A 24,573-nucleotide genomic window follows, 5' to 3' on the forward strand; every position below is an offset into this window, starting at 1 on the left:
CTTTTGTCAGATTACTGAGGTATTTGTGTGGTACTGGGAGGTGAAAATTCACGGTTCACTGTCACATCAAATAAATGCAGATCCATAGATACTGTTTGCTATATACTGAAATTTAAGAAACTGTACTGGCAGACTTTTAGAGGAGTGGTTTGGGGTTGTTTTTCATTGTCTACACATACCTGGCTGTTCCCTGCCAGAAAACTTCCCTTTGTTGGAAACTACTTCTCTGAATCTTCTGAGCTCTCCATCCACTAGCAGGACTGCAGGAGCTGTCCAAACAAATTGCAGGCTCTGTGACAACGTCAGTTTATATTAATGTACACGTGACACAGCAAAATATCTGCTGCAGGTAACAATAGATACTGAATTTCTTAGATACTGAGTGAAACAGATCCCTTTAGTAATAAATATATTTTTTGCACATGTTTACTTTTTGGTTACCAACTGTTCCCTTTTTTTGGGAGGGAGGGAGGAGTGGAAGAGAGTGTCGATGTACTGAGAGCACAGTCTGTCACCGACTGTAATCTAAATCCCTTTGGTGCCTCAATTTTAAAATCCAGCATCATAAAGCAATAAGGTGGAGTTTTTCTGCTTAGAGTAGCAGCTGTAGGATTTGCTCTTTTAAACCACTGGGACATGAAAACGTTCAGCACTCTAAACCTCCAGTGTCACTTATGAACTGTTCGCTTTGCCTCATTCCAAATTATTGTCATTTGCTTGGGGTGACTTCACTTGCTACAGGACGATTCTTCTTTAATTAAAGAGTAATTTACCTCTGTTGGCAAAAAAAACCTACACTCATTTTGAAATGGCTTTTATGCTTTATGTTCCTTGGTAATCATTTTTCCAGTACACTTTTCTGTAAGTTTTGACTGTTTCCCCAAATACATTTAAAGACCCATTCCAAAGAACGGAGGAATCAAGACAAACAACCTGTACAAAAGCTCTTGCAGCTACTGTGGACAACAGGAAAAGAAAATAAGAAGTAAGCATATGAATTTTTATCATTTTTACAGTTTACCAAAACAATAAACAGGGAGCAATTGCTGCAAACATTATCTTGGGCAAAACTCTCATGGAGGCAATGAACTTTGGGATAAAACTGGTGTTTATTTGCTAACCATGGACATCAGACTGCAAAAACACCTAATAACGTGTTTGTTAGCCCAGTCTGTCCTAAGTGGCAGTGCCCATGTGCTGGAAGATGAATGCTGGTGATCAGATCCTAAACAGGAGTCCAGAGTTGATGGCAGGTGAGGCCCAACACTGAAGAGACAGTGAGGTTCCTCTGGCCCATTTGGTGCCGAGCACTCACACACCACGCGTGTCTCTGTTGCAACAACTCATTAAATGACTAAGTGGAAGCAAAACTGAGATTAAGAATGGCCCCTGGACTCGGAGAGTGAGAGTGTCAATTTGGGAACTCTCTTCTTCAGCAATTTTTATGTTACTCTCTAAAAATGGAAGAGCTTCACACAATGAACGTTTCCCTGACTTGGAACAGTCTGAACGTGTTGAAAAAGTCCTCTTGTGGGAGACAGGAGTTCCTGGCTCGTACTCGTGGCCAAATCAGGCAGGTCTTCCCCATCCCACGTGGATGTGCTGTTCTCTGGGACCTGGGACCTGAATGGTGGGGGGGAACCACATCCTTTTAGGTCACAACTCCAGCTCACAGCTCGCCCTCCTCCCTCATAATAATCTCTGCTCTCTAACACGCAGTGGCTGCTCTGAACCCTCACCATCAGCTCTCTGACCTTCAGTTTATTTCTGTAGCTTCTACTACTCCTTCACTAGGTCTTTGTCCCTCACCTCGTGTTTAGCAGTTTCTTATGAGGCATTTTAATATCTTAGTAAAAAGCCAACTAAATCATGTCATTTCTAGCTGCCTTTTTATTACATTTGCAGGAAATGCTGGGAGGTTGCAGAGTTACAGTTTTCATTTAGCATGAATGAAACTGTCTTGACCTTCCTCCATCACTGTGGACCTTTCCTGGCATACACTGCCTCCCAGAAAGTCAAAATACTTTAAATTTGAGGTATTTCATTTTATCCATCTAGGTAATTTTGATACAGCCTGAGAAGGAAATACTTCTAAATTTCGTTTTCTTTAGGCAAAATTGTGATAGATAATGGAATAGGATATTTTGCAAACAACAAAGGGAAGCAAAATTCAATTTTGTTATCATTTCAGAAGCATGTCTTTCTAAAATTATTACAATTAGAACAGTTGCTCAGGCATAGCTACCCTTAAAATAGCATGTGAGTGATAGCAGCCACAACAGCATCAGTGCTAACACTGTGCAGAATTAGAATTAACAAGGTTAAACCACATTTATTTGAAGTCCATTTTCTTTCCACTTATCTTTTAATATCTCACCTTTATCTGTCTGCATTCTTATCTCTGTATAAACTAACTGAACATTACTGCATACACCTGCCAAGATTTGGTGGTTTAAAACTCAGGGGAAATTAATTCATTACATTCAGCTACTTTTCAGTGGTTTGGTTGGTTTTTTTTTTTTTTTTAATCCAACTGCCATGGAAACATTTTGTAACTGATGATTTGCCACAGGCACATTAGAAAAGTACCATATACAAGTTATTACTCTGAAAGTTCTATCAAAGGCAAAGAGAGTTCTGGATTTTAGCTAGAAAGGGCAAGTCCATTACTGGCCATCTCTTTCCATCATCTCAAATTTTATTTACTCTTTCTTATCAAACTATGAACATGCTCCTGCCATCTAGTCCCTGGAAATTCTGCTAATAACAGAACCAGTTGGCAACACAGCCCTAATCTGCTTAACCTTCAGTGTAGGACTGGCCAGTTCAATGTGAACAGTACCCATTTAGCATATCTTGTTACCTAAATTCCTGCTCTTTTCACCTTTAGCAATTTCCTTCCCATTTTCCTCTGACAGTCAAAGCACAGGGTGATCAAGGCCCATGCTATCAGTCCCAGGCAGCACCTCCAACCCAGCTCAATGCTTTGAAGTCTATATCCAAAGCACAGCATGCAGGTATGGGCCCCAGAGGCCCATCATTTTCCATGCTTCTACAGGAATTAATCTTGCAGCATCCCTGGCTACAGGAGCTCAGCCACCCAGTTTCATTACCCTCTGATTTTTTTTGCTTCCTCCCACGTTAGGTCTGAAATACCCCGGTGAGGTTGTGCAGACAAAAGTTTCTTCCTCCTGCTCCAGTCCACCAGACTCTCATCTCAGAACTTTCAGTGTGCTAAAATAGCATTAGAGGAGCATGGCTTTCAAAGTGGGGTTCTGCTAAGATTCTCCAGAAGAATCCCATTTTTAAAAATATTTTGATAGAGCAAACAGGTTTATGGTAATATACATAAATGATGAATTAGGGTACTTGCCTGAAATAAAGAATTTTGATTCAGAAAAGGATAAAAGACTTCTTAGAACTACCTGTACTACTGTCAAGTGCTTTAAAAGACAGGTCAGTGTTCATTGCTTGCTCTCTTCTCATAAAAACCAGGGAAGGGTCAATAAAATATCACGAAAACATGCTACCAATAAAAAAACATAATTAAAAATACATAAAGCATTTGCAGAACAATCCACCACTGGTGAAACCCTGAAGCCCTCTTAACACACATTCCTTTGGCAAGATGTGCCTGTACTTCAAAGACAAAAACTAATAATCAAAGAGACAGGCAGAGCCCTGGTCCCAGTTCTGTGCCTTGTGAAATTACTTTGTGGCTTGGGGGTTTGTGGACTGTTCTAGAGGGGATTGTTGCATTGACCTGCAGAGCCAGTTTTACTCAAAATACAAATTGCTACACCAAGACTGCTCCTGCTATTCTAGATTTTGGCAAATATTGTTCCATTTTCACCTTCAGAGCAGTGGTCACAGCGAGATGTTTCCAGTGAGGGGGTTCATGGACAAGCCTGGGAGGATGGTGGTGCTGTGGTTGGAACAGTTCCCTCCATCCCTGGCCCCTCCCTGCTTTAGGCATGATTGGTGCCATAAAAGAGGCATCAGGCAGGAATAATTCCATGTGCATCCAAGGCTGACCTGATCCTGGGAGTTGTGTTAAGGTAGAGCTCTCTATGGGACTCTTAAAGCCCCCTGTGCTCTTGGTGCCCAGATTGTGCCTTTGGCAGTCTGTCTGTACCCACAAACATGACTTAATTCACACTCAGCCCTACTGAGGGGAGGGATATCCCAGGAAAACCAGTTGGTTACTGAGGGTCAGAGGGATGGAGGCACCAGGTCTGCAGGCTCTTGGCTACACCACAAGACAAAGTGGCAGGAAAGCAGGGAGGTTTCTGACAGTCCCAGCTTGTCTTTCAGAAAGGTTTCTTTGAAATCAAGTTCCCTCCACGAGGTACTTTGGTTTTGACATATAAGCATTTTCCAGCAAAACCCTGTTTCAGCAAAAAAAATAAAAAATAAAAATCCCAACTAGTTCTGCTTATGATCTGTGTAAGGCCTTATTCTGCGTGAAGCCCAAGGGTGTGTTCAGTTAAAGAGGATTTTCACTGTTTGATTTATAGCTTAGAGCCTCCCCATCTACTGTTCCTAAGTCACAAAAGGCACAATAGAGGAGCTGTTCTTCCTCCTGACTCGTAGAGCCATTCCCAGGGGCAGTTAATTAGAAAGAGGGGAAAAAAAAAATCACCCTTATTCTTCCAGATTCTAATGAATGTCAGTCTGTTCTATTCTCGTAGGATTTTCTTTTAGAAATCCAGGAAAATGATGAAAGGAAAAATGGCAGGGTAAAAAAAAAAAAAAAGTTCCAAAAGCCTTTTTCCTGTGGCCTATTTGAAAATACATTCCTATTTTCTAGGTGTACTCAGCACTGAAGATGAACACTTCAAAGTAGGTTGGAAATCTTTTGTTAGAATTTGGAGCTTTCAGGCAGCACATTCAGGGTCTATCCCCACAAATCTCCATATGCATTAACAACCCCATGGAAATAAGTGAAACCACGGGCATGCTGGCAAATGGAAAGCTGGGATGTATGTTTACAGTGCAGTTGTTACCTCAGGACCACAGCACTGTGCGTCACAATACAAGGAAAATGGGATGCAATCCCTTGGCTTTAAAATATTTAATCCATCTCAGTTTAGAATGTGATCTCCACTGTGAATTTATATATGAACTTCATTTTTTTCTCATTTCATGCACACAAGGTATGACCAAATTGTAAAGTATCTAGAAATTGCTAATACTGTAGAAATTACCAAGAGATTAGAGTGAAAAGAGAATTTTTAAGAGGACACAGGCTTCCTCCCTAGCACAGAACACCAGTTCTGTGATGCCATCCATCTTTCAAATGATCTTGTAAACTCATCAATATTTTGGTTGTGATCATCAAACGATCTTTGGGCAGCTTGAAGTCGATCAATTTCACCTGTGTGCTGCTAGATGGTATTCCTTATTTTGTGCTCTGAAAGTGGCAGCTTATAACTCAAAGTAAATGACCATTATTAAATCTAAAGATATACCTTGTTTAAAATAAAATAAGCTAAAAAAATAAATAAATAAATAAATTTGAGAATTCTACAAAACCATCACTGAGCTGAAAATCTGTCCTTTAATGTTTGTGAAGAGGAAAATAAAACTGCAATGAAGAGCTGGAAGAGGCCATCTGTCTCCTTTTAGTGTGTTTTGTTTAGAGTTGGGCCTGAACCAAAAACCTAATTCAGACATGTCCAGTGTTTGGAAGCTGTCATGCCATGGTCCCCTTGGATATTCACAATTGCTGATGGTTGCTCACAACAGGCACTAATGACACCCCTTGGAATGCTTTTGGCTTTACAGCCATTAGCACGTTGCCCATTAACTATCAATTATCTCGCAGGGTAATTATTTGGCCGATTTTACAAATGGGGAGGCTGAGACAGAGGGGCTGAGTCAACTGCAGTCATGACAACAGACCATGGCAGGGTGGAGACCAGGACACGGGATTTCTTGGTGTTTGCAAAGACCCAGAGATTCTGGCCACCTCATATCCCAAAATTCATTCCTGGTGGAAGATGGAAACCTTAGACAGGCAGGGCTGGTCACTGTTACTGCCACAGCAAAAGTTGATCACCACAAGACGCTGCACTGTGCAAACCACAACACCCAACTGTGTTAAAGGACAGGCATGAATCTCCCATCAGATATACACAATGTTCTGCCCAGTCTGTACCTGAACCTGCCTCTTACCAGCTACTCCTTAAACTTCCAAACTTGTAAATGTCAAAGAGACAGAGAAAAACAATGCCAGATAGAGAAGACTGTGGTATAATAAATATGCCAAATAAATCTCAGAGTACTTCCTTCTGAATTGCAGTAGGGCTGTGAGCATTGACAATATTAAAAATCAATGAAGCAGTGAAAATAATTCACAAGATGGATCTTCAAAGTTCATGGAATGCTGATAGGGTAAATATCTCTTAAAATGTCTTCAAATGTGTAGTAATTTTTCTTTGGATATATGGCCTTGGATTTATTGAACCATTTAATTATTTTGACAGTCTTCAAACTTTGAGATGCTGATTGATCCTAACCAGGGGATCTGTAACTGGACAACTGTTTATCAAATTGCTGTTAATGAAGCAAATAGAGCAATCCTTAACATGCCCACATTTCATCTGTACACCTTACTTACACCATTTATCTGTGGGCAAGGGGAGCCATAGCAGTTTCTACAAAGCAAACTACACTATGATAACAATGACATGCTTCTCTTGTGATTTTAATTCATATTGGCTGTGTGAGCACCTCCAGCTGCAGACAGTAAAACTATTGCCCATGACTTAAGAACAGCACAGCCTTTGAAATATGAAGTCTGTGACCTGCTGCAGTGCATCAGCTTTCAACTTTTTGGGCCAACTTTTCTCAAACAGCACAGTGAGAGCTACAAACTATATGTGTGTGTATGTAAATATATATATATATATATATACATATATATATGAGATAAAACCAGCAGGAAGGGAATGTTGAGCTGGTTTGAATGAACAATCCACTGCTAATAGCTGGTTAGGTGAAAATATTTTCCTTTGTTGCTTAAGAAGCTGTCTTTGGTGTTTTGATCCATGGAAATTTTCCTCCTCCTCCTATTCTGAAGCAATGTGAGCAGCTCCTGCTTTAGGTAGATGGCACTGAGGTCTTTCTTGTTTTTATTTCTGCAAGTAGCTTTACCATTCTCCCCATTTGTTGTTAAAAGTAGAGGAATCATAAAGAAATGAGTGTCTGAGGAGCTGGCAGAGCCCCAGCTGCTGCCTCCCCTGCCTTTGATCTGTTTGCCTCACTGACTGCAGAGGAGTTTGTCCCTCATTCCTACCTTCCTTTGCTCTGAAGTTTTGTCTGTACTGAGATTAGAGCTTGTTTTAGTGACACAGATGGGCCTGCATGGTCAAAGGTACTTTGTTGGAACAGAGTTCCTAGAAGGCACAAGCAGATGCTGCAGAAGTCACTGGCAATTGAGTGATTCCATAACATCACTCCCATAACATCATCTCATCTACTCTGCAAACTGTGACCTGTAATCCAACCTCAGCCAAAGGGACTGGGGTGTTTTATCTGGGTCTTTTCAAGGAATAGCAACTACACTGTCAAATCAGATCTATTTTGATCCATTGTGAAATGGTTTATTCACCAGACCTTAGACTGGCCAAGAACAGAGTAAATATGATGAGTGGATAAAACTGCACAGGTCTGTGAGCAAACTTCTCTGATGTTCTCAGCCTCCATAACTTGTCCCTGTCCTGCTCATTAAACTCCTGATATCAGGAGGGTTTGTGACAGTCACCAGATTCCAGGCCCCAATTCAAAGGTGTTCCCCTACTACAGAGTAGAAAAATGTGTTGAAAAGTATTTCCTGTTCTATTGTTCCTTACTAAAAACTTAGAAGTTGTAGCAAATATAGTAAGAACATCAACTTATAATCAAAATTTTTTTTTTCCAAAACAGTACTTTGGAGTGCTTCAGGTAACACAGAATAAACTTTGCTAAGAAATTAAAAATGTAAAAGTTTAGTGCTCCAAAATTGGGAAATGGGAACAAAAAAGCTGGCTCTGCTTCCAGTAGTTTTGCCTCCCTCTCTGCTGTCTCATCTGATCTGCCACGGAGAGAGATCAAACAGGGTGAATCAAACAAGTCAAAGCAATTCAGGAGGTTGAGGGGGGTTTTTTCAGCCTCAACAACAGTTCTGCTGACTTGCAACATCCCTCCTTACATTTAGGTTCCATGTCCCCCTTTGTATGATAAAATAGTGTCTTTAAAATGCAGTTAATGCAAAATTTGGTTTTGGTGTTTCTGAAGTTTACTGATCCTGATTACACGACAACAAAGCTGAAAATCAAAATGCAAAGGCACAGTTTAGCTGTACAAAGAAAAAGTGAGACATGCAACCTGCCAGAGCACCTGAACTCATTCTTCTGTGCTTTCAGAAACACTTGCAAGGGCAACCTGGGACATGCTCAGAGCGATGCAGATGGCAGAGCAGCAGCACTGCCCCTTCCCACTGTGACAGCCCCTTGGAAAAGCAGCAGTCTGGTCTCAGACATATATTCATAACCTCTGAACACCACTGTGACAGGAAACTAGGGGATGTTTAAGGACCATTTTGCTTCTCTGGGAAATGCAGAGTGAGGGAAGGAACAGCTGGATAGCAGTGCTACCATTAGGAGAGTGACAGATTTTAAGCGATGGGAAGAAACAGGTCAGAGGAGGAGAGGGGAGAGGTTTGGTGTTCATAAAAACAGGGGAATATACAGTCTGGATAAGGGCAAGGAAAACCACATGGACTTAGGTGGCACAGGAATCATTACAGGACAGCCTGGTTTCACATGGCTCAGAGGGAATCCAGCCCCTGCCGGGCACAGACATCCCCGAGCTTGTTTGTGATTTCATCGTTTCATCTGCTGGCCCAGTCCAGAGTTGACAGGGGCTACTGGAGCAAGATGTAAGTCTATTAACTGAAGGTGGGCAGCCTCAGTTCTGCGCAGAAATACAGACTGACTTGATAAAACAGCCGAGTTTAGTTGAAATTACAGGGGAAAAGGTAGACAGATTGAAATTTGGACTGGAGCACAAGAGCCAACAGCAACTTTATATCATGTGTTTGAGAGCTGTAATGCCCTGAAGTACTAACAAATGCATTTTTACATCTCATCCTGAGAGTCTCACAGATTTTATTTTTTTTTCTGGAAATGTCCTAAAAATCTCAACCTTGATGTTCAAACTCACAATTGTTGTGAGCAAACCTATTTCCCTGGTGAGTTGCCCTCTTTCTTCTGCAGCAAATTTCTTCTACTTGGCTCCCAGTTCTGCACAAAGTGATTTATCAGAGAGATTGCATTTTTTTTCCCCTTCTGGAAAGTGTCAGTTTCTGAGCAAGATCAAATAACCTCCTGCGCTTCAGTATTGACTAATTTTAATTATTAAAACCTTTCTCCCAGGAAAAACTCTTCATGCTGTTTGCTGAGAAACCAGCAATTTTTAATAGAATTCAGGGGCTTCTTGAGGAGATCAGGGAACACTGGAGACAGAATTCTGGCTTTATACTGAGCTCACAGTTCTATAACATTTCTTTAAAAGTAGGAAGAACTAGCTTTTTCCTTTGCCTTCTTTCTATGTGTCTCCCTTTAAACTTGCGATAACGAGCTTTGCAAAGGCTGGAGAAACAGCAGCACATAATTTGTTATGCCATAAAACTAAATTGTATATATTTAAATGGATTATAAAGCTAAACACATACTTTGCATATATACTATGCTTATTAAAATCAGAAATCAATATTTTATTAGGGATCATTTCAGCAATGCACAGTCCCCATTGACATCATTTCACATGGAATCCTTTCCTCCCAACAGCCTAGCAAATTGACGTTGTGAAAGTGTCAGTGACAAAAAAATAATAGCTACATTCATGTTGGAATTTCTCACATTTAAGTTCTCGGGTTTTCACATCATTGACAAAATAATTAGATGCTTTAGCAAGGTAATAGAATAATTACACTGTTGCTCCATAACTCCAAAGCTAAAGACGGCACTACCTGCTTTTAAAGTCTAACATAGCTTTGCCTGCAGACACTACAGACCAGCCCATCTCACCACCACAACAAATTGTTTACTGCAGGATAATGAAATGAAATACATGCTTAATGATGTAAGCTTGACAAAGTAATAAAGTTATATAGAGAGTCAACATTATCTCCAATTAGGTGTCTACTTTGGTTGAAGAATTCTTAGCATTACAGTTCAAAGAGCTGGATTTTTATCTGCAGTAATTTTCAGCTCCATTTCATCTGTGCACCAAGAGAAAGGTTCTTTTTCACTGTGCAAAAGCCATACCAGAGGATATGGCACATAACAAAGAAATTAAATAAAGGAAGAGGTGGCAGGCACAACACTAGGAATAACTGAAGAAACTAGAGCTGGGAGGATTTGTGAATAGTAATTTCATGGGGGGAAAAATAAGACAAAGCCCACAGGAGACACCGCTTGTATTAAGTCATCTTTCACCATTCCAGTCACTGGGCACCAACAGTCATAAATCCCTGCATGGCTTTGTGAGTTTGGCATGGATTCAAAGCCAGCCACAGGGCAGTGGGCACAGCACCAAGGCTGCCAGAGCTCAAGAGGTGTTTGGACAATACTCTGGGGCACAGGGTGTGACTCTTGGGGATAGTCCTGTGCCAGGAGTTGGACTCGATGAGCTTTGTGAGTCCCTTCCAACTCAGCACATTCTGGGATTCTTCACCTCTCACAATCCCTCACTTCATTCAGACATTGTTCCCCCATGGAAGCCACACTGCAATCCCCACTGAGTTGGTATTCCAGGAGTTCCAGTGGGAGCTGGAAGCAGCAAGAAATGAATGTGTGTGTTTTTTGCATGGCAGTCAGGAACATTCTGAAGGCCAGGCCCTTTGCCAGTCAGAGTAAGGAGCTGCTTTCACAGCCTAACTGAGGCCAGGCTTTCTACCAGCAGAAAATAGTTTACTACATGGACAAAACAAACTTCAATGAATTTGGAATTGAATCCTTGCCCACATCCACCTTTTCTAATTGCAGATTGTCCAAGAAATTAAAGTTTTCTTCAGGAATTAAGCATTTGAGAGCATGGCACATTCCCCGATTTTCTTTCATTAAGGGAAAATATCTCTTTGGCATTTCAGGTATTTCCATTCCAGCATTTTCAGCATCTCAGCTACATAAATTAACCTACAAATGAATACAGGCTGTGTTTTCTAATGGGAACCAAAAAAAAAAAGCTTTGGCTTCTGTTGTCTGAAGTAGAAAGTCTGGTGATACAAAATGCAAAGGTGACTTTATTGCTGCCCCTTTCACCACCATCAATCCATGGACTGCATTTGTTGAGCAGTGTTTGCCAATACCTTGCTTTCTTTACCAAAGCCTTCAGAGAGAGCTAAAGGGCTTATTTTATAGAGATAACTGGCTTAGTTATGGCTTTTAAGTGTCAGTAACCTTCCCTACTGAGTACAACGCCACTCAAGGCATTTAGAAACAAGAGAGTTTTATAGTTGTCTGCTTTAAGCTGTACTATCTCATTTGTAGATAATCCATGTCCTCTTGTTTTGTCTGTGCTTATTTTTTCTTGACTTCAAACTTAACTATTAAACTGCAAGTGTAAAACTGGCTCTTATACAATTTACATAAACATCAACATGCAGTTGCACCTTCTCTCAGCTTTAAAACAAGCTTCCAGGATGCTCTTAAACAAAAACAAAAAAAGCCCTTATCTTCTGCCTTCAGGGTAGATCTGTGCCAATTTTCCTCTGAATTTTTGACTCTCCACCTTCAACAGAAAATCCTGGTGTGAAATTTCTCGGAATCATTTCTAAAAACTTGACTCTAATATATCGACTCATCTACCACGGCATTAATACCCTAAGGGACCTTTGACAATTCAATAAAACATTCATTCCAGAAATGCTTTTGGTTATTTTGAGTCAAGCTGGGCTTCTTCAAGCTTTTCTATGTTGGAGCCCTTAACTTACATTCAAATAGCAACTTAACATCACTAGCAATTATATCCATTTCAGTTGTTTTTCCTCTTCTCTCAGGCTTTAAGGTGCTGGAAATCAAATGTCCCACAGTCTCCTGCAAAAACCTCACCATTTTTTCCTACGAATTATGAAATGAGGACAGAAGGGATAAGGCCCAGATCAACAACTAGATTTTCACTAGATCAAATTCCCTTCAATTTTTGTGCTTGTTCTTTTATTCATCAGGCTGTGATGTTTCTCTGTCTGCTCCTGCCCATCATTCCCACCCTTTGAACAGAAATGGAGCTACAGATGGTATTTTGGCAAGGTAGACTGAGAGCTGTGGTGGCATCACATGTTTTTAGAGAAGGCTTGAACTACTGATACCTCTCTGTTGGTGACCTTGCTCATGTGTCCTTCGGACTCAGTGTCTCAGGGCAACGAAGTGAACAACAGAAATAGCATCAATTGCTACTTCCCCACATTTTTGATTTGCAGGAACCTTTTTCTGCCGCTTTCTGGACTGATTGCTAAAGAAATACAGAACTCTCCCAGAAATTCAGAGCACCATTATATAACTGAATCTACCAAATGGAGCGTTTATACTGAGTTCATCATCATGGTGTCTGAGCATCTGTTGTATTTAAAATGAGAAAACAATTTCAAATGCAGTGTTTAGTCAGAAAATCCTGCACGAATCCAGAAACGATGATAGACTCATCTAATAGTGGGTTTTTTTCCTACATTACCCCTATTCTCTTTTAAGATGCAACTTTAGTCAATGATGGATTGGGTCGGTGCCAAATTACAGCTTGCAATGAAATTTCGCATCATCCAAGACATAATCAACATCAAGCATTTGAGCCTAAAACTTCATTTTGATCCTCACACAAAGTGAATGGCAGAACAGTGTCATTTATTTATGTTTACCCAGCTCTGGCTCTGTCTGCTAACGATGAATGACAAGAGTGGTTGAGTGGCAGGTCAGCCAAAAATATCCCCGGTTTAGAGCAATCGGCTGCAGCAACGGGTGCCCTGTCAAAAATCCCCCCAAAGTCACTCAGCAAACAGCTCCCAGACACATTTATGCACCTCTGGGGCTCAACTGGGATTTTTTCTTCCTTGCATTTCCTACTATGTGGAAGAGAATCCAAATGATTGTGACACTTGCAACAGCTCCAGCAGCATTTGGATGGCAGGAATCCATCACATTTCGCTTTTGGGGGTTTTTTTCCAGTCTATCATTTACATAATTTTTTGGTGTTAGCTCAGAGGTGAGAGTCCTAATAGACAATTCTGAGATGTGCATAGCCAATCTGACCTCTTCAGCCAGCAATTTGTACTTTTTTACTGTAGTCCTGTGGATGCTTAAGAGAAACATCAAGTTTTAAATATTATCTAAATTAGTCTCATTTCCTACTTGCAAATAAATTAATGTAAGATTTAGAAAAGGAAATTAGTATATAAAAATATTAAAGAGAAAGGATCTTCTACATTTTATTTGGGTCATATTTTTTATTTTTTCTAGCTGCAATGATTGCATATAAACAAGGCATAAATATGTTTTTCTCTATAAGAGCCTCAGTGTAAGGTCAGCAGCCAAAATGGCATCTGAAGATAACTATTTTAAACCTAAAGCAGGTTATAGCAGATCCTTTTTTTTTTTTTAAATCTGTAATTTTTTTAAGAGCTGTAACACTTGCTGAAAATAACCCAGTGTTCATGACTTCCCAGGGAACCCTGGGTAAAGCTCACTGTTGAACACCATTTACTGCAAGTTAGTTCTTTGTTACCAACTGGTCTAATGGAGTGTTAGACACCATTTGTAGCTTCACTGCTAATTCGTAACATTATTTTTACTGAAGTAGATTTTACAGCCAAGTATGGCTAACCCCTGACTGCATTGCCACTTTACTGCATGGTCATTATTGCATTTCCCTGCATTTCTCTCTGCTCAGAAGCAGGAGAAAACTCAGTTCCTTCCACGCATTCTTAGCCTTATTCTTTTAAGTAAAAAAATAATTATAGTCTCTTTTATTTACCTAGGATTCAATTGTTGGCATATTACTGAAAATGGAGTGACCTGCCTTTCTATTAAACCAGCAGATTATATACATTTCCTCTAAATCACAAAACAATTGTCAAAGCGGTAAACCCTCCCCCCTAAACTAAACAAAACATAAACCACATTTCTCAGCAACAGCCTAAATAACTTGACTTTTAATAGAACATCCAAGAGATTCAGAGATATAAAATTATTTCAAACAATGGGTTATTTTTGCTGTTCTCCTTAGTTTAATATAACAAAGTCAATATTTTTTACCAAGTTTAATCTTAAAACCACAGTAGTTTTTTAAAACACCAAGTGAACTGCTAGAAGTATAGACGGACATGTACCAGTGATGTTACCAATTTACTAACAGAGTAAGAGCACCTCTCTTGCTGTGGACTTATACACAAGGAATAACAGACAGGGAGACCTGTGGATTAATTAATCAGGATGTGGGTAAAATCACCTTGTTAAATCCTAACATTTCATGGTAAGTATGAGTTTATTCTCCAAATTTTTATTACTACAAAGACAGGGATATTTCCCTACATCACTGCCAGGTGTTGGTCTAAGAAAACAAGACAAATCAGGAGCACAGGTTCACCATGCAGAAACTACATTTCTTTTGCTGTTTTTATTAAACTTTGGATAAACAAAAATGTATAATTTTCTTTCCTTAATGAGATCTTAGTCACTTCTTACAGGGATTCTGAATCAAAACAAACATTTAACTTGTCTTCTTGAGCGATTTCATTTGCTTTTGTTCCCTGCTGTGCTGGAAACATACTTTGTGCTTGCTCTCAATCAGGTATCCCAACAGTTTATCAGGTAGCACAGCATAATACAAATATTATGGTTACAGATGAGCTGTTCCCTGCTGCCATTTACTTCGTGCTTTACCTCCCTTGTCATTTACAAATCAAAATGCTTATGCACTCAATTATAACGCTTTGAGTGAGAATAAAGGGTATTCTATTACTCCCAAGAGGACTATGGAAACATTTGTGTGGAAAGGATCGTGATACTCTAAATTCCCTCCATTTTATATCACTGCATGTCTTGCTGCAGCAGAACTTCTGACTTCAGTACAGGCAGAGAACAGGTTATTAACCATTATAAACACACACGCTCATGTGTTGGGAAAGGGACTTAAGTGTTTTCCCTGGAGCGCTCAGAACACGAGCCGTAATCTCAGCCCATTTTTATTATTTTGCCCCAAAGACAGAGCCTGCCAGACTGTCAGCAGCTCCTGCTCCTCCCCAGCACCACCAACCTCGAGAGGATAAAAAGTGCTGTGCCTGCTCCTGGCCCAGTGCACGTTCCTGGGTGATGGAACAAGAGCACATTCTGGCTTTTCATCAGCTAAAAGAGAGTAATTAATCTTAATTCTCTTCTTCTTCCTGAAGAATGGAACTTCTGTAGCTGGAGGAAAACAAAGAGCTATCAGTTGTTCTGTGGCGAATTAATCTTAAAGGGGGAATCTTCCAAAGAAAATCAATAGCTTATAACAAGATTCAGTCTAGTGTTTGAGCCCTGAAACTCAGACTGGACTCAAGGGGTACTTTCAGCTTTGCAAGCCTGTTCCTGTTGCGCTTTGCTTTTAGTACAGTGTCATCATTTAAAAACTGAGATTTTCACATGTGAACCATTTTAGTGGCTTCACCTTCCTGGAAGACTCCAATGGCATTTTATACAGACCACAAGCTTACAGGTATTTCAGGCAACTTAGAAAAATTATTCTCCAAAGAAGGAATTAACACTGAATTATATTTTTTATCCTGTAGTATTCTGTATTTCAGACACCTTTGTTCATTTGTACCTTTCTAAATAAGCCTGTTTCATATGAGAAACTTTGAAAATTATCTCCCCTTACATGGTCAACCTTTTTTTAAAAAAAGACAAACCTAATGAATTTAACCATGGTGCCATGGAAACAGCTTTAAAATTAATTTAAGTGCAGGGAAGAAGGATACAGCTCTAACACAGAGAAAGTGGCAGGTTTGAGAAGAAAAAAAGTCTGTCTTTATTCAGCATGGGGATCTTTGTGTGGCCTGTATTTGATTTTATATACATACATATACTTAAAGGGTTTATTTCCATAAGCTCCATGAGTAAAAACGAGAGTTTGACTCCCATGGGTGGAAGAAGAATCTGTTCCTTGCTTGCACCCATTCCTGCACTCAGCATTTTGGTTTGTTATATAAAATGAGTTTATCTAATTCATTGTTATTCTGGGACTTTGTGCAGAAGGAATTCTAGTCTAAAGCAGATTTCATCACTTATTTCCTTGATAATTCACAAGTTAGTTTTGTTTCCAGAGTGAAGAGTTGTACATAAAAAGAAAAATATATTGCTAAACCTAGAAGTTTGAATGAGAGCACAGTCCCCAGAACTCTGATGTTATCAAAGTTCAGTAGTACACAAAGTGATGACTAATGAGCCTTATAACCTCTCTGTGCTGTAGAGCAAATGCTCTTATTAGTTCTTCATGAGACCTTCATTTGTCCTGCTTTCTGGCTGTCAGAATTTAGTAGAGAACTCCATTGGCTCCTTTGGCATTTTTGGTTTTGTTTTCATTTCAGTTGGGTTTGCTTGCTTGCCTTAAAAAAATGCCAATGTCTAATTGACATCTGAAAACTGAGATCTTTGGGCTAAATAAAGCTGACTAGGCTTTCAGCTATTTAGAAATACTTAACTGTCTCAACAGTTCATTGAAGTTGTTTTGGCTACAAAGGCCACAAATTGCAATGTAAATGGGTACAGTGCCCAGTGACCCCAGACAAGTCAAATACCATGGTTCTGGGTGAGACATTTACATATACAGAGAGAGGGACTGTACCTTCATAATTTAAAACTTCCAACAAATCATCCAACTGAACAGCAAAAGGGAAGCTGTAGGAGCTAAAGAGCACCTGGTTAACAATAATACAATAAGTGCCTAACTGTAGGAGCCTTTATAACCAAATTTGTAAAATATGGGGCCAATGAATATTAGTATTTTGAATTCTGCAAGTGCTGGTTTTAACAGCTCCAAACCTGTGTCCCATATGTTTCTTCAAATATTTCAACCCCTGACTCCTCTGTGTTTGGCTTGAGGCTGAGAAGTAGAGATTACTTGGTGCCTATGGCAAGTGCTGTTGGAACAGGGAAATGATGTCAACCCCTGCAGTGCAATTCCTGACTGGATGTGGGTAAATTCACTCACTGGCAATTTAGAAGAAAACATGCTGGTGCTGTGCCAGTTGGAGCCAGATGGCGACTGAAATTATTAAAATCACGGGTGCTGCAAAATGCCTGAAAAATTGTACTGTTATAAAATACCCTCAGCGTGGATGGGATCCTGATACAATCCAGTGGGGGGATGGAGAGTATTTAACAAACACTGGATGCTGTGATTTGCTGCTGGTTAACTGTGATGTTTGACTTCCCTGTTTTCCAGGTTCAGCTGATCCACTATAACCACGAGCTGTACACAAACGTCACAGAAGCTGCAAAGAGCCCTAATGGGTTGGTGGTAGTTTCCATATTCATGAAAGTAAGTACTCAGTATTATTGGTTCCTGATATATAGACAGTAAACTTCTTATCCCTGAACTGTAAATCTAGGAGTTGTTAGACTCCTCCTTATACTCTAGCAATGCCTGATCTGGAATCCAGAGACAGCACCGTCCTGACCTGAGCACAGTGATCTAGAAGTGAACTCAAGACTTCATAGTTTACTCAAACCTCTCTAATTACATTGGAGAAACCTTTTCTCTGATTTTATACGAAGAATGAAGTTCTCTCCTCCAAATGTTGTTAACAATCTGCCATTATGTATCTGTTTCATCAGCCTAAAAAAGCATGTATTTCTGAATAAGTGCTTCATGCTGAAATAAATAACTTCCCTCATCACACCTTACATATTGGATATCTATTACTTCCCTTTAGTACTCTAATCCCATTTCATAAAGTTCCTGACAAAACACTGACCTCAGAGTTAAAATATGCATTTCACAGAGCACATTGAATAATTAGATATAAAAGGGCAATTTTCACACAGGGCTAATATCTAAGGAAGATATTTAGGCTACCTTTTCTTTTTTTCATCCAAAACGTATTGTATCATGACCCAACAATGTGACTTGAATTCATGAAAAGGGGAAGAACTGAAAAAAAGCTTCAAAAGCAGCCTGGAAAAGAGAAGACAGAGGGAATATTTTCAATGTCTAGAAGTATCTGAAGGGAGGGTGAGAGGATGGACCAAGCTTTGCTCGGTGCTGCTGAGCAATAGGACAAGAGGAGAAGAGGGAGAAACTCATGGACAGGAAATTCCACCTGAACATGAAGTGTTGCCTCATATGTTACCCATGTGTAAAACAAAAAGCTTTTATTTGAAATAGTCTGCTGCAAGGAAATTATAATTGTCAAGAAATAGAAAGGGATAGAATACTCTAGGATAATCCGGCCTAATTATACCAGCCACCTGCAAATCCCATCACAGCTGTTGGAGAAAAAAACCCTATGTTCATGGTTTTATTCAGGCATCAATTTCTATTCACCCTGTTCTCCCCTCTCTGTTTTTTGGGGGATTTATTTTTGGATACCAACTTTCTATTAGGCTTTCTTAGAAAACCAACGAAGTAATTATCTCCTCTTTCCATAAGAGTAGGGGGGGAAAAAAGGCAGGTCCAATTTAGAGGAGTGTCAGGAGTGAGTGTGACGGAACAGCTACAGTTCTGGAAAGGAAATGTTTGTGAGAAGGCCTTGAAATTGTTTCATTTTCTCTTCTGTAGGTATCTGAATCATCAAATCCATTTCTAAATCGTATGCTTAACAGAGACACCATAACGAGAATAACGTATAAAAGTAAGTTTCTTTTCGTTTCCTCTGGCCAACAGCTGCATGATTTCTGTCTCAAATACTGTATTTGGTGATCCACTGAAACAGGAGGCACTTGATCATGGGCAAAAGTTCCAAGTTTGCATTGCCAGCAACTCTGTGTGATAAACTCAGGAATGTGAAAAATCCAGTCAGGTCATCACTTTATCAAGCGAATTCTGAACTTCAAAGTCTATTTTATGTCTGAAGAAGCAACAGATTAATGAAATTATGTTTGACACATACATATACTGTGTTCACACAGGATGCTCAGGAGAAGCTGCCTACTGTTAGCAATAAAAGGGACATGCAGAGCAGCCTGGATCGTATCAAATCAAGTTATGTCTAGATGGTGCATCATCTAACTGTGAATTTAATATTCATCAATGTTTTCTTTTTGTACAGAAAAGTTATGGCATTCCTATTCCACTATTGCTGCATTTAATGGATATAGAAAGAGGTTGTTAATGTAGCTTGTATATTTGCTTTATTCACATTTGGAAAGCCTTTAATTGATGATGCCCTATAATTTCATGTTGGTATATTGACCTTGTGGTTATCTAGAGCTTAATTAGGATAATTTAGAGAAAGTAATGAAAAATACATGTATCTCAGTGCGAGAAATTAAACCTCTTAATCTTGAAAATCTCATTCTCTTCGTCAAATAGTCACTTGAATTCCAAGCTGCCACTAAGTCTATAAGTTCAACAACACCAGAAATTAACTTTCAGAAAGTGCACAGCAAACTGAAAAAACTTCCAGCTTGTCCTCTCCTACAACACACACACCCCTTTCATCCCACTGATGTTTCTCTGATTTTACCTGACAGTGAACAAATCTTGTTACATCTTTGGTCCAAATAAGAGGCTTTTATAGTGATAAAACTCGGTTCTCCAAAGTACCTTTGGAAAGGGAGACACAGAGGGTTCCCCTCAGAATATTTCTTCCAGATTGTTCCATCAGTATAAAATGTCATCTTCTCTGCATGGAAGCAAGAGATTAGCCCCATTTTTCAACTGTCTGTCTTGATTCCTTGGAAAAACACAGCAATGCTGTTCTGTAAGAGCTTCCTGCCTACCAGTGCTGCTGCTGCAGCATCCTGGAGACAGGACATGACTGTGCTTTTTCCAGCTCTTTCACTGACAAATTCCATATTCCCAGTTTCAGTCTGTGGACCAGCCAGAAGTCCCCTGCCTGTACCACTGCAGAAGCTGCTTTTCCCAGCATGCAGACACTGGGTTGTACACACTGAGTAAGAGGAGGCTCCTGCTCTGTGTTTACCAGCACAGCAGCTGGACCTCACACATTCCATGGGTGTCACAGCCTGCTCTGTGCTCCTTGGCCCCACGAGCTGCAGTGGACAGGCTGGGATTAGGGACATACAGCTCCACAGGGCAGGAAGGCACCTTCAGCACCTTCCTTCTTGCATGTGTGAGCCCTGAACCATCACCCAAGAGCAGCAGCCAAGCACAGCTTCCCCATACCAACTCTTTCATTTGTATGCTGCACCTACACGAGGGCACTCCTCCTCTCTGGAGCTGTCAGCATCCTACAACCCTTCATTGCCTGTTTTGTCTCCTTACAAGAAAAATACAGTTCCCATCACACCTCATTTGGGTTTACTAAATGAAATTTTGCATGAAGATGAACACGTAACGCGAGGCCGCAAAATCAATGATTAACTGTTTTAATTTTTAACTGCTGTTTTCGCTAACAAGTTTATCTGTTCAAATGAAATTCTTTTGGTAGATACAATGCATGTGATATTCTGCAGGGCACTGGGTTACTTACTGTAGTAACAAGTATTGACTGGGAATTTTTAGTGTAAATTGGCAACGCGAAAGTGTTATTGAAAGTAATTTTGCAGTTGTCTTGCATGATGGATTATAGCATCATGGCTGAAAACTAATTTTACCTCTTACACTGTGAGGATTTCTGTTCTGCCTTGAGCTGCTGGAGTTTTTCAGGTTGTGCTTTAGGGGGTCCTCTCCTGAAGTCAATACTCAGCACGGCACTGACAAAATGACCAGGCCCAGTGCTCAGCAGGAGCACGGAGGGAATGATAAGTGGAGCGTTGGTTCAGAGTCAGGACAGTTTATAACATAAATAAAGTACTTTTTTTAAAGAACAGCAACAAAATTAAAAGCTATCTCTGCTGCCACATGAAATTTCCACGGGCAAAATGCATTAAAAGGGAAATTTCTACCCTTAGATATTAATGGCTATGGTGAAGCGAAGTGGACCCCAAGGAATTTTTAAGCAGATTTTAAATGCTTATTTTATTCTGTTATTGCAGCCCAAAGAATCTGCTGTGAGCTGGTTGAAACAAGGTTCTTTCAAGCATGCTTTAGTCAGAAGCTATGTGAATATCTCTAAAGAAAAACTGCTTTGTTATTCCTCTTTAAGCGTGCCATTCAAGGGGAGAAGTTAAGCCTTCTTTCAGAACAGTTGTGCTACATGAGCTTTCATCCACTGTTTGCTTAACATTGGGAAAAAAGGCAACGTTGGATTCCCAAAATTCCACATAAAACTTTGGGCTTGTCGTTCTCCTCCAGAAATACTGCCACACCTTCAGCGAGGCAGAAAAGCTATAAAATTCTGAATTTCCTCAGATTCAGTCTTTAGGTATGTTAGAGATTATATATAAGTGAATTAAGTATTCTGATTTTAAGAGACTATCCTGCAAATCTTAAGATGCAGATTTCGCGTCTGGAAAAATAAAAGAATAATAATTTTTCCAGGCTCATGTTTCAGCGTGTTCTCTGAAGGACTGAGTTCCTGCAGCTCCTGTCACAAGCAGTAAAGGCTCAGCACTCTCCAAGCAGATCCCCAAGGGATTTACCTTGGGTGTTCACAATGTCTCCCTGTCAGCCCAGGTCCAAGGGACTTGGGAAGGTTGGTAAGCAGGGAAACTCTGCTTTGGGATTAAAAAGCTGAGGATCTCTATATTCTTATCCTGTAAATCTAACCTGGGTCCTTTTCTGGATTATCATTGTATGAGTTTCAAAATCAAGTGTCCGTTCCTTCACTCAGTAAACAATATATTCCCTGTAAATATTATTGTTTTAAAGAGAACATACAGAGAATTTGCTGTGAAAGCTGACCCCACACACCTATTACAAACCAAGGGATAAAAGGATTTCCATCAGTTGCTACGCAGGTTCTCAGAGTGAAGGCCTTTATGTAAATGAATAGAAAATCTAATGAAATCTAATTTGTATAGGGAAGAGTTCATGGGTTCAGAAATCACCCCAAGGCACCAGCAGATCAAGATAAACAGATTGTAGACTGGAATGATGTTGAGAATCTGGTAGATGCCGGATGGGTTTATTAAAGGAAGTTTATCACTGGCAAGAGATCACATGGGATGATTTTGACCCTTTTGAACTACATATTTGCAATAAATATAAGACAAGACTTTGAAGTGCTGCATTCTGGCTTTAATGCCAACCCACCAATTCTGTTTTCAGTTCCAGAATGGGAAACTTTTATTGGGATGTGGGGAAAAGGTAGATCTGTTCATAGGGAAAATGTTGATAACCAAATCCTTATTGTAAAACATTTTCTCATGGAATCATCTGACTTCCCATGGGAATATAACCTCTATGCAGGCATTAATGAATTCTGCTTTTACTTGGACAAACTCCTATTTCTTTCATCCCTATCTTCCGCTCTTCCTGAAGTGATATTTACCCCCAGTTTTCCATTTCAATATCCCTCATCTGTATTAATCTTCAGTTAGATTTCCATCTCCTAGTAAACATTCCGGGCAAATTCTACCTGGGTTAAATCATTTTAGCCCAACCAATGCCAATATGGCTGTGAGAAAGCAGATTTGGTCCTTGGAGGTTGCAACAATCTATTCTGCCTGACTCTGTGCCATTTGGAGCTAACACACCACTCTCCATGGTCCATAAATAATGAACAGGATGTTCATGTGGGAAAGGAAGAAGTGTGTGATGACTCATTGAAAACTGGCATAAAAAAAAAAAAAAAAAAAAGGCATTAATTCTCTTCTGATGCAATTCTAGCAAAGTTACCAGTGCACTGCAAATGATGTTTTTAATGGATAGGACACAGGTGTATTCAGTCAACTCTAGCTGTTCAAACTGAGATGCACTTGGACTCTGATTTCACATTTCTGTCTGGAAAATTTGAGTTTAAAAAGACTATCACAGGCCATGGGCCAGTGAAGACTGAGCATGTTAAAAAAGGTGACAGTCAACCACTTATAGCCAGACACTAAGAGCACTTGCCCCTCTGCCTGAGGATCCAGCCAGCACTGCAATCACCCTCAAGCTGCAAGAACATGGCACAAGGGTCTGTTTCTGACCAACAGGAGGGGACAGGCCAAGATTTTATTCCGTAAAATAGCAAACACATTTAAAATATGAGATAACTGAAAGGCACTGGTCAATGAGGCATAAAAGTCACACTCTCACCTTGACACTTTAACTGATGCTGTAGCTGCTGATATTGCTACCCCAGAACCCTGTGCCACGCTGACTGCACTATGTTAAAATAAAAAACAAGGTCACATTTGATCTCCCTGTGTTCTTTGATTTTCTGTTGGCCAAGACAGTAGTCTGCGGTCCTTTTTTATTTTTCCATTAGATTGTAGGAGACAAGTCTTTTGCTCATCTAAGTTTTGTCCTTCAGCTACAATATGTTAAATTCAGGTGAAATTACTCTTTTTTTTTTTTTTTTTTTTTTAATACACTTCCTCTATGGTTCAGATTTCTCTGTAAATCAAGGCCAGCTCACCTTGTGCACTGAAGGGGGAAACATACCTCAATATCCAGCTTTCCTTGCCTGTATTTTAATGCTCACTCTGCAGATGAGCCAAACTGAAGACAACACACACAAGTGAAAGCGTGCAAAGAGATCTCCCAAGGTCACAGCTCGTAACCACCTGAGCTTTCTCTGAGACACACACTAGCAGCAGTGTATAAGTAATAAAGCATGTATATCCCAGAGTATTTGCTGTGAAAGAACTCCTACAGCCCAGGATTTGGCAGGAAAATCCAAGTTTTAGTTTCGACAGCACCGCCAAAAGTACTGTAGGGCCGGCATTGCCCAAGGGAAACAGTGCACGTGGTGTAGAAAAGGTTGAGGAACTTGGATGAATTTCAGAAGATAGAACCACATCTCATTATATTTTGGTGCATCTCCACAGAGTGAATTCTGTTGCAGAGGGATACCTTGTTAATTCCCAGGGAGACTCACAATAAAAGCAGGGATCCCAGTATTGCTGGAATATTTTCCACCCTGATTTTAGCATTCTGAGTGAGCTCCCACTGCATCCACCCCCACTGTGCTCATGAAAGGCCAGCAGGCTTCATCGAGCAGCTTTATTATCATGCATTAACCTTAACTTCCTCCTGTGCTAGAGGAGCAATTAAGTTTTAACACTCTTGGCCTTCCCGAGGCTTTGTTGAGCAAAAATTGTTAATCACTCCAAAATATGGAAAGTGCACGTTCTCCAAAGGCTGCTGCATCTCAATCAATAACTGCAACTTCAGGAAGCTTTTAACTCCCCTTCTTAAATGTGACTCAGAGTTTCCCTGGGAATTCCTGTGCTCAGCTCACAGGGGTGCAGCTCAACCCAAGCAGGATTAGTGACTTTGGGTTACTCTTTCTTGTCCAAACTGGAGCATTCAGAAATGTACATTTGTTACACTTCATACCTTGGTAAA

General features: G+C 40.1%; 1 protein-coding gene across 1 annotated transcript in view; it reads left to right on the forward strand.

Annotated features, from left to right (window-relative positions):
* Positions 1-24,573, forward strand: part of CA10 (carbonic anhydrase 10) — a 174,388-nt gene that overhangs the window by 145,801 nt on the left and 4,014 nt on the right. Inside the window, exons 5-6 of the mRNA XM_027880602.1 lie at positions 17,458-17,553; positions 18,793-18,865. Coding sequence (XP_027736403.1) covers positions 17,458-17,553; positions 18,793-18,865 — 169 coding nt within the window. The remainder of the gene's footprint in view (positions 1-17,457; positions 17,554-18,792; positions 18,866-24,573) is intronic.

This window comes from Empidonax traillii, unplaced genomic scaffold, assembly GCF_003031625.1.
Source record: "Empidonax traillii isolate 1590-97213 ecotype Southwest subspecies unplaced genomic scaffold, ASM303162v1 scaffold73:size1297144, whole genome shotgun sequence".
NCBI lineage: Eukaryota > Metazoa > Chordata > Aves > Passeriformes > Tyrannidae > Empidonax > Empidonax traillii.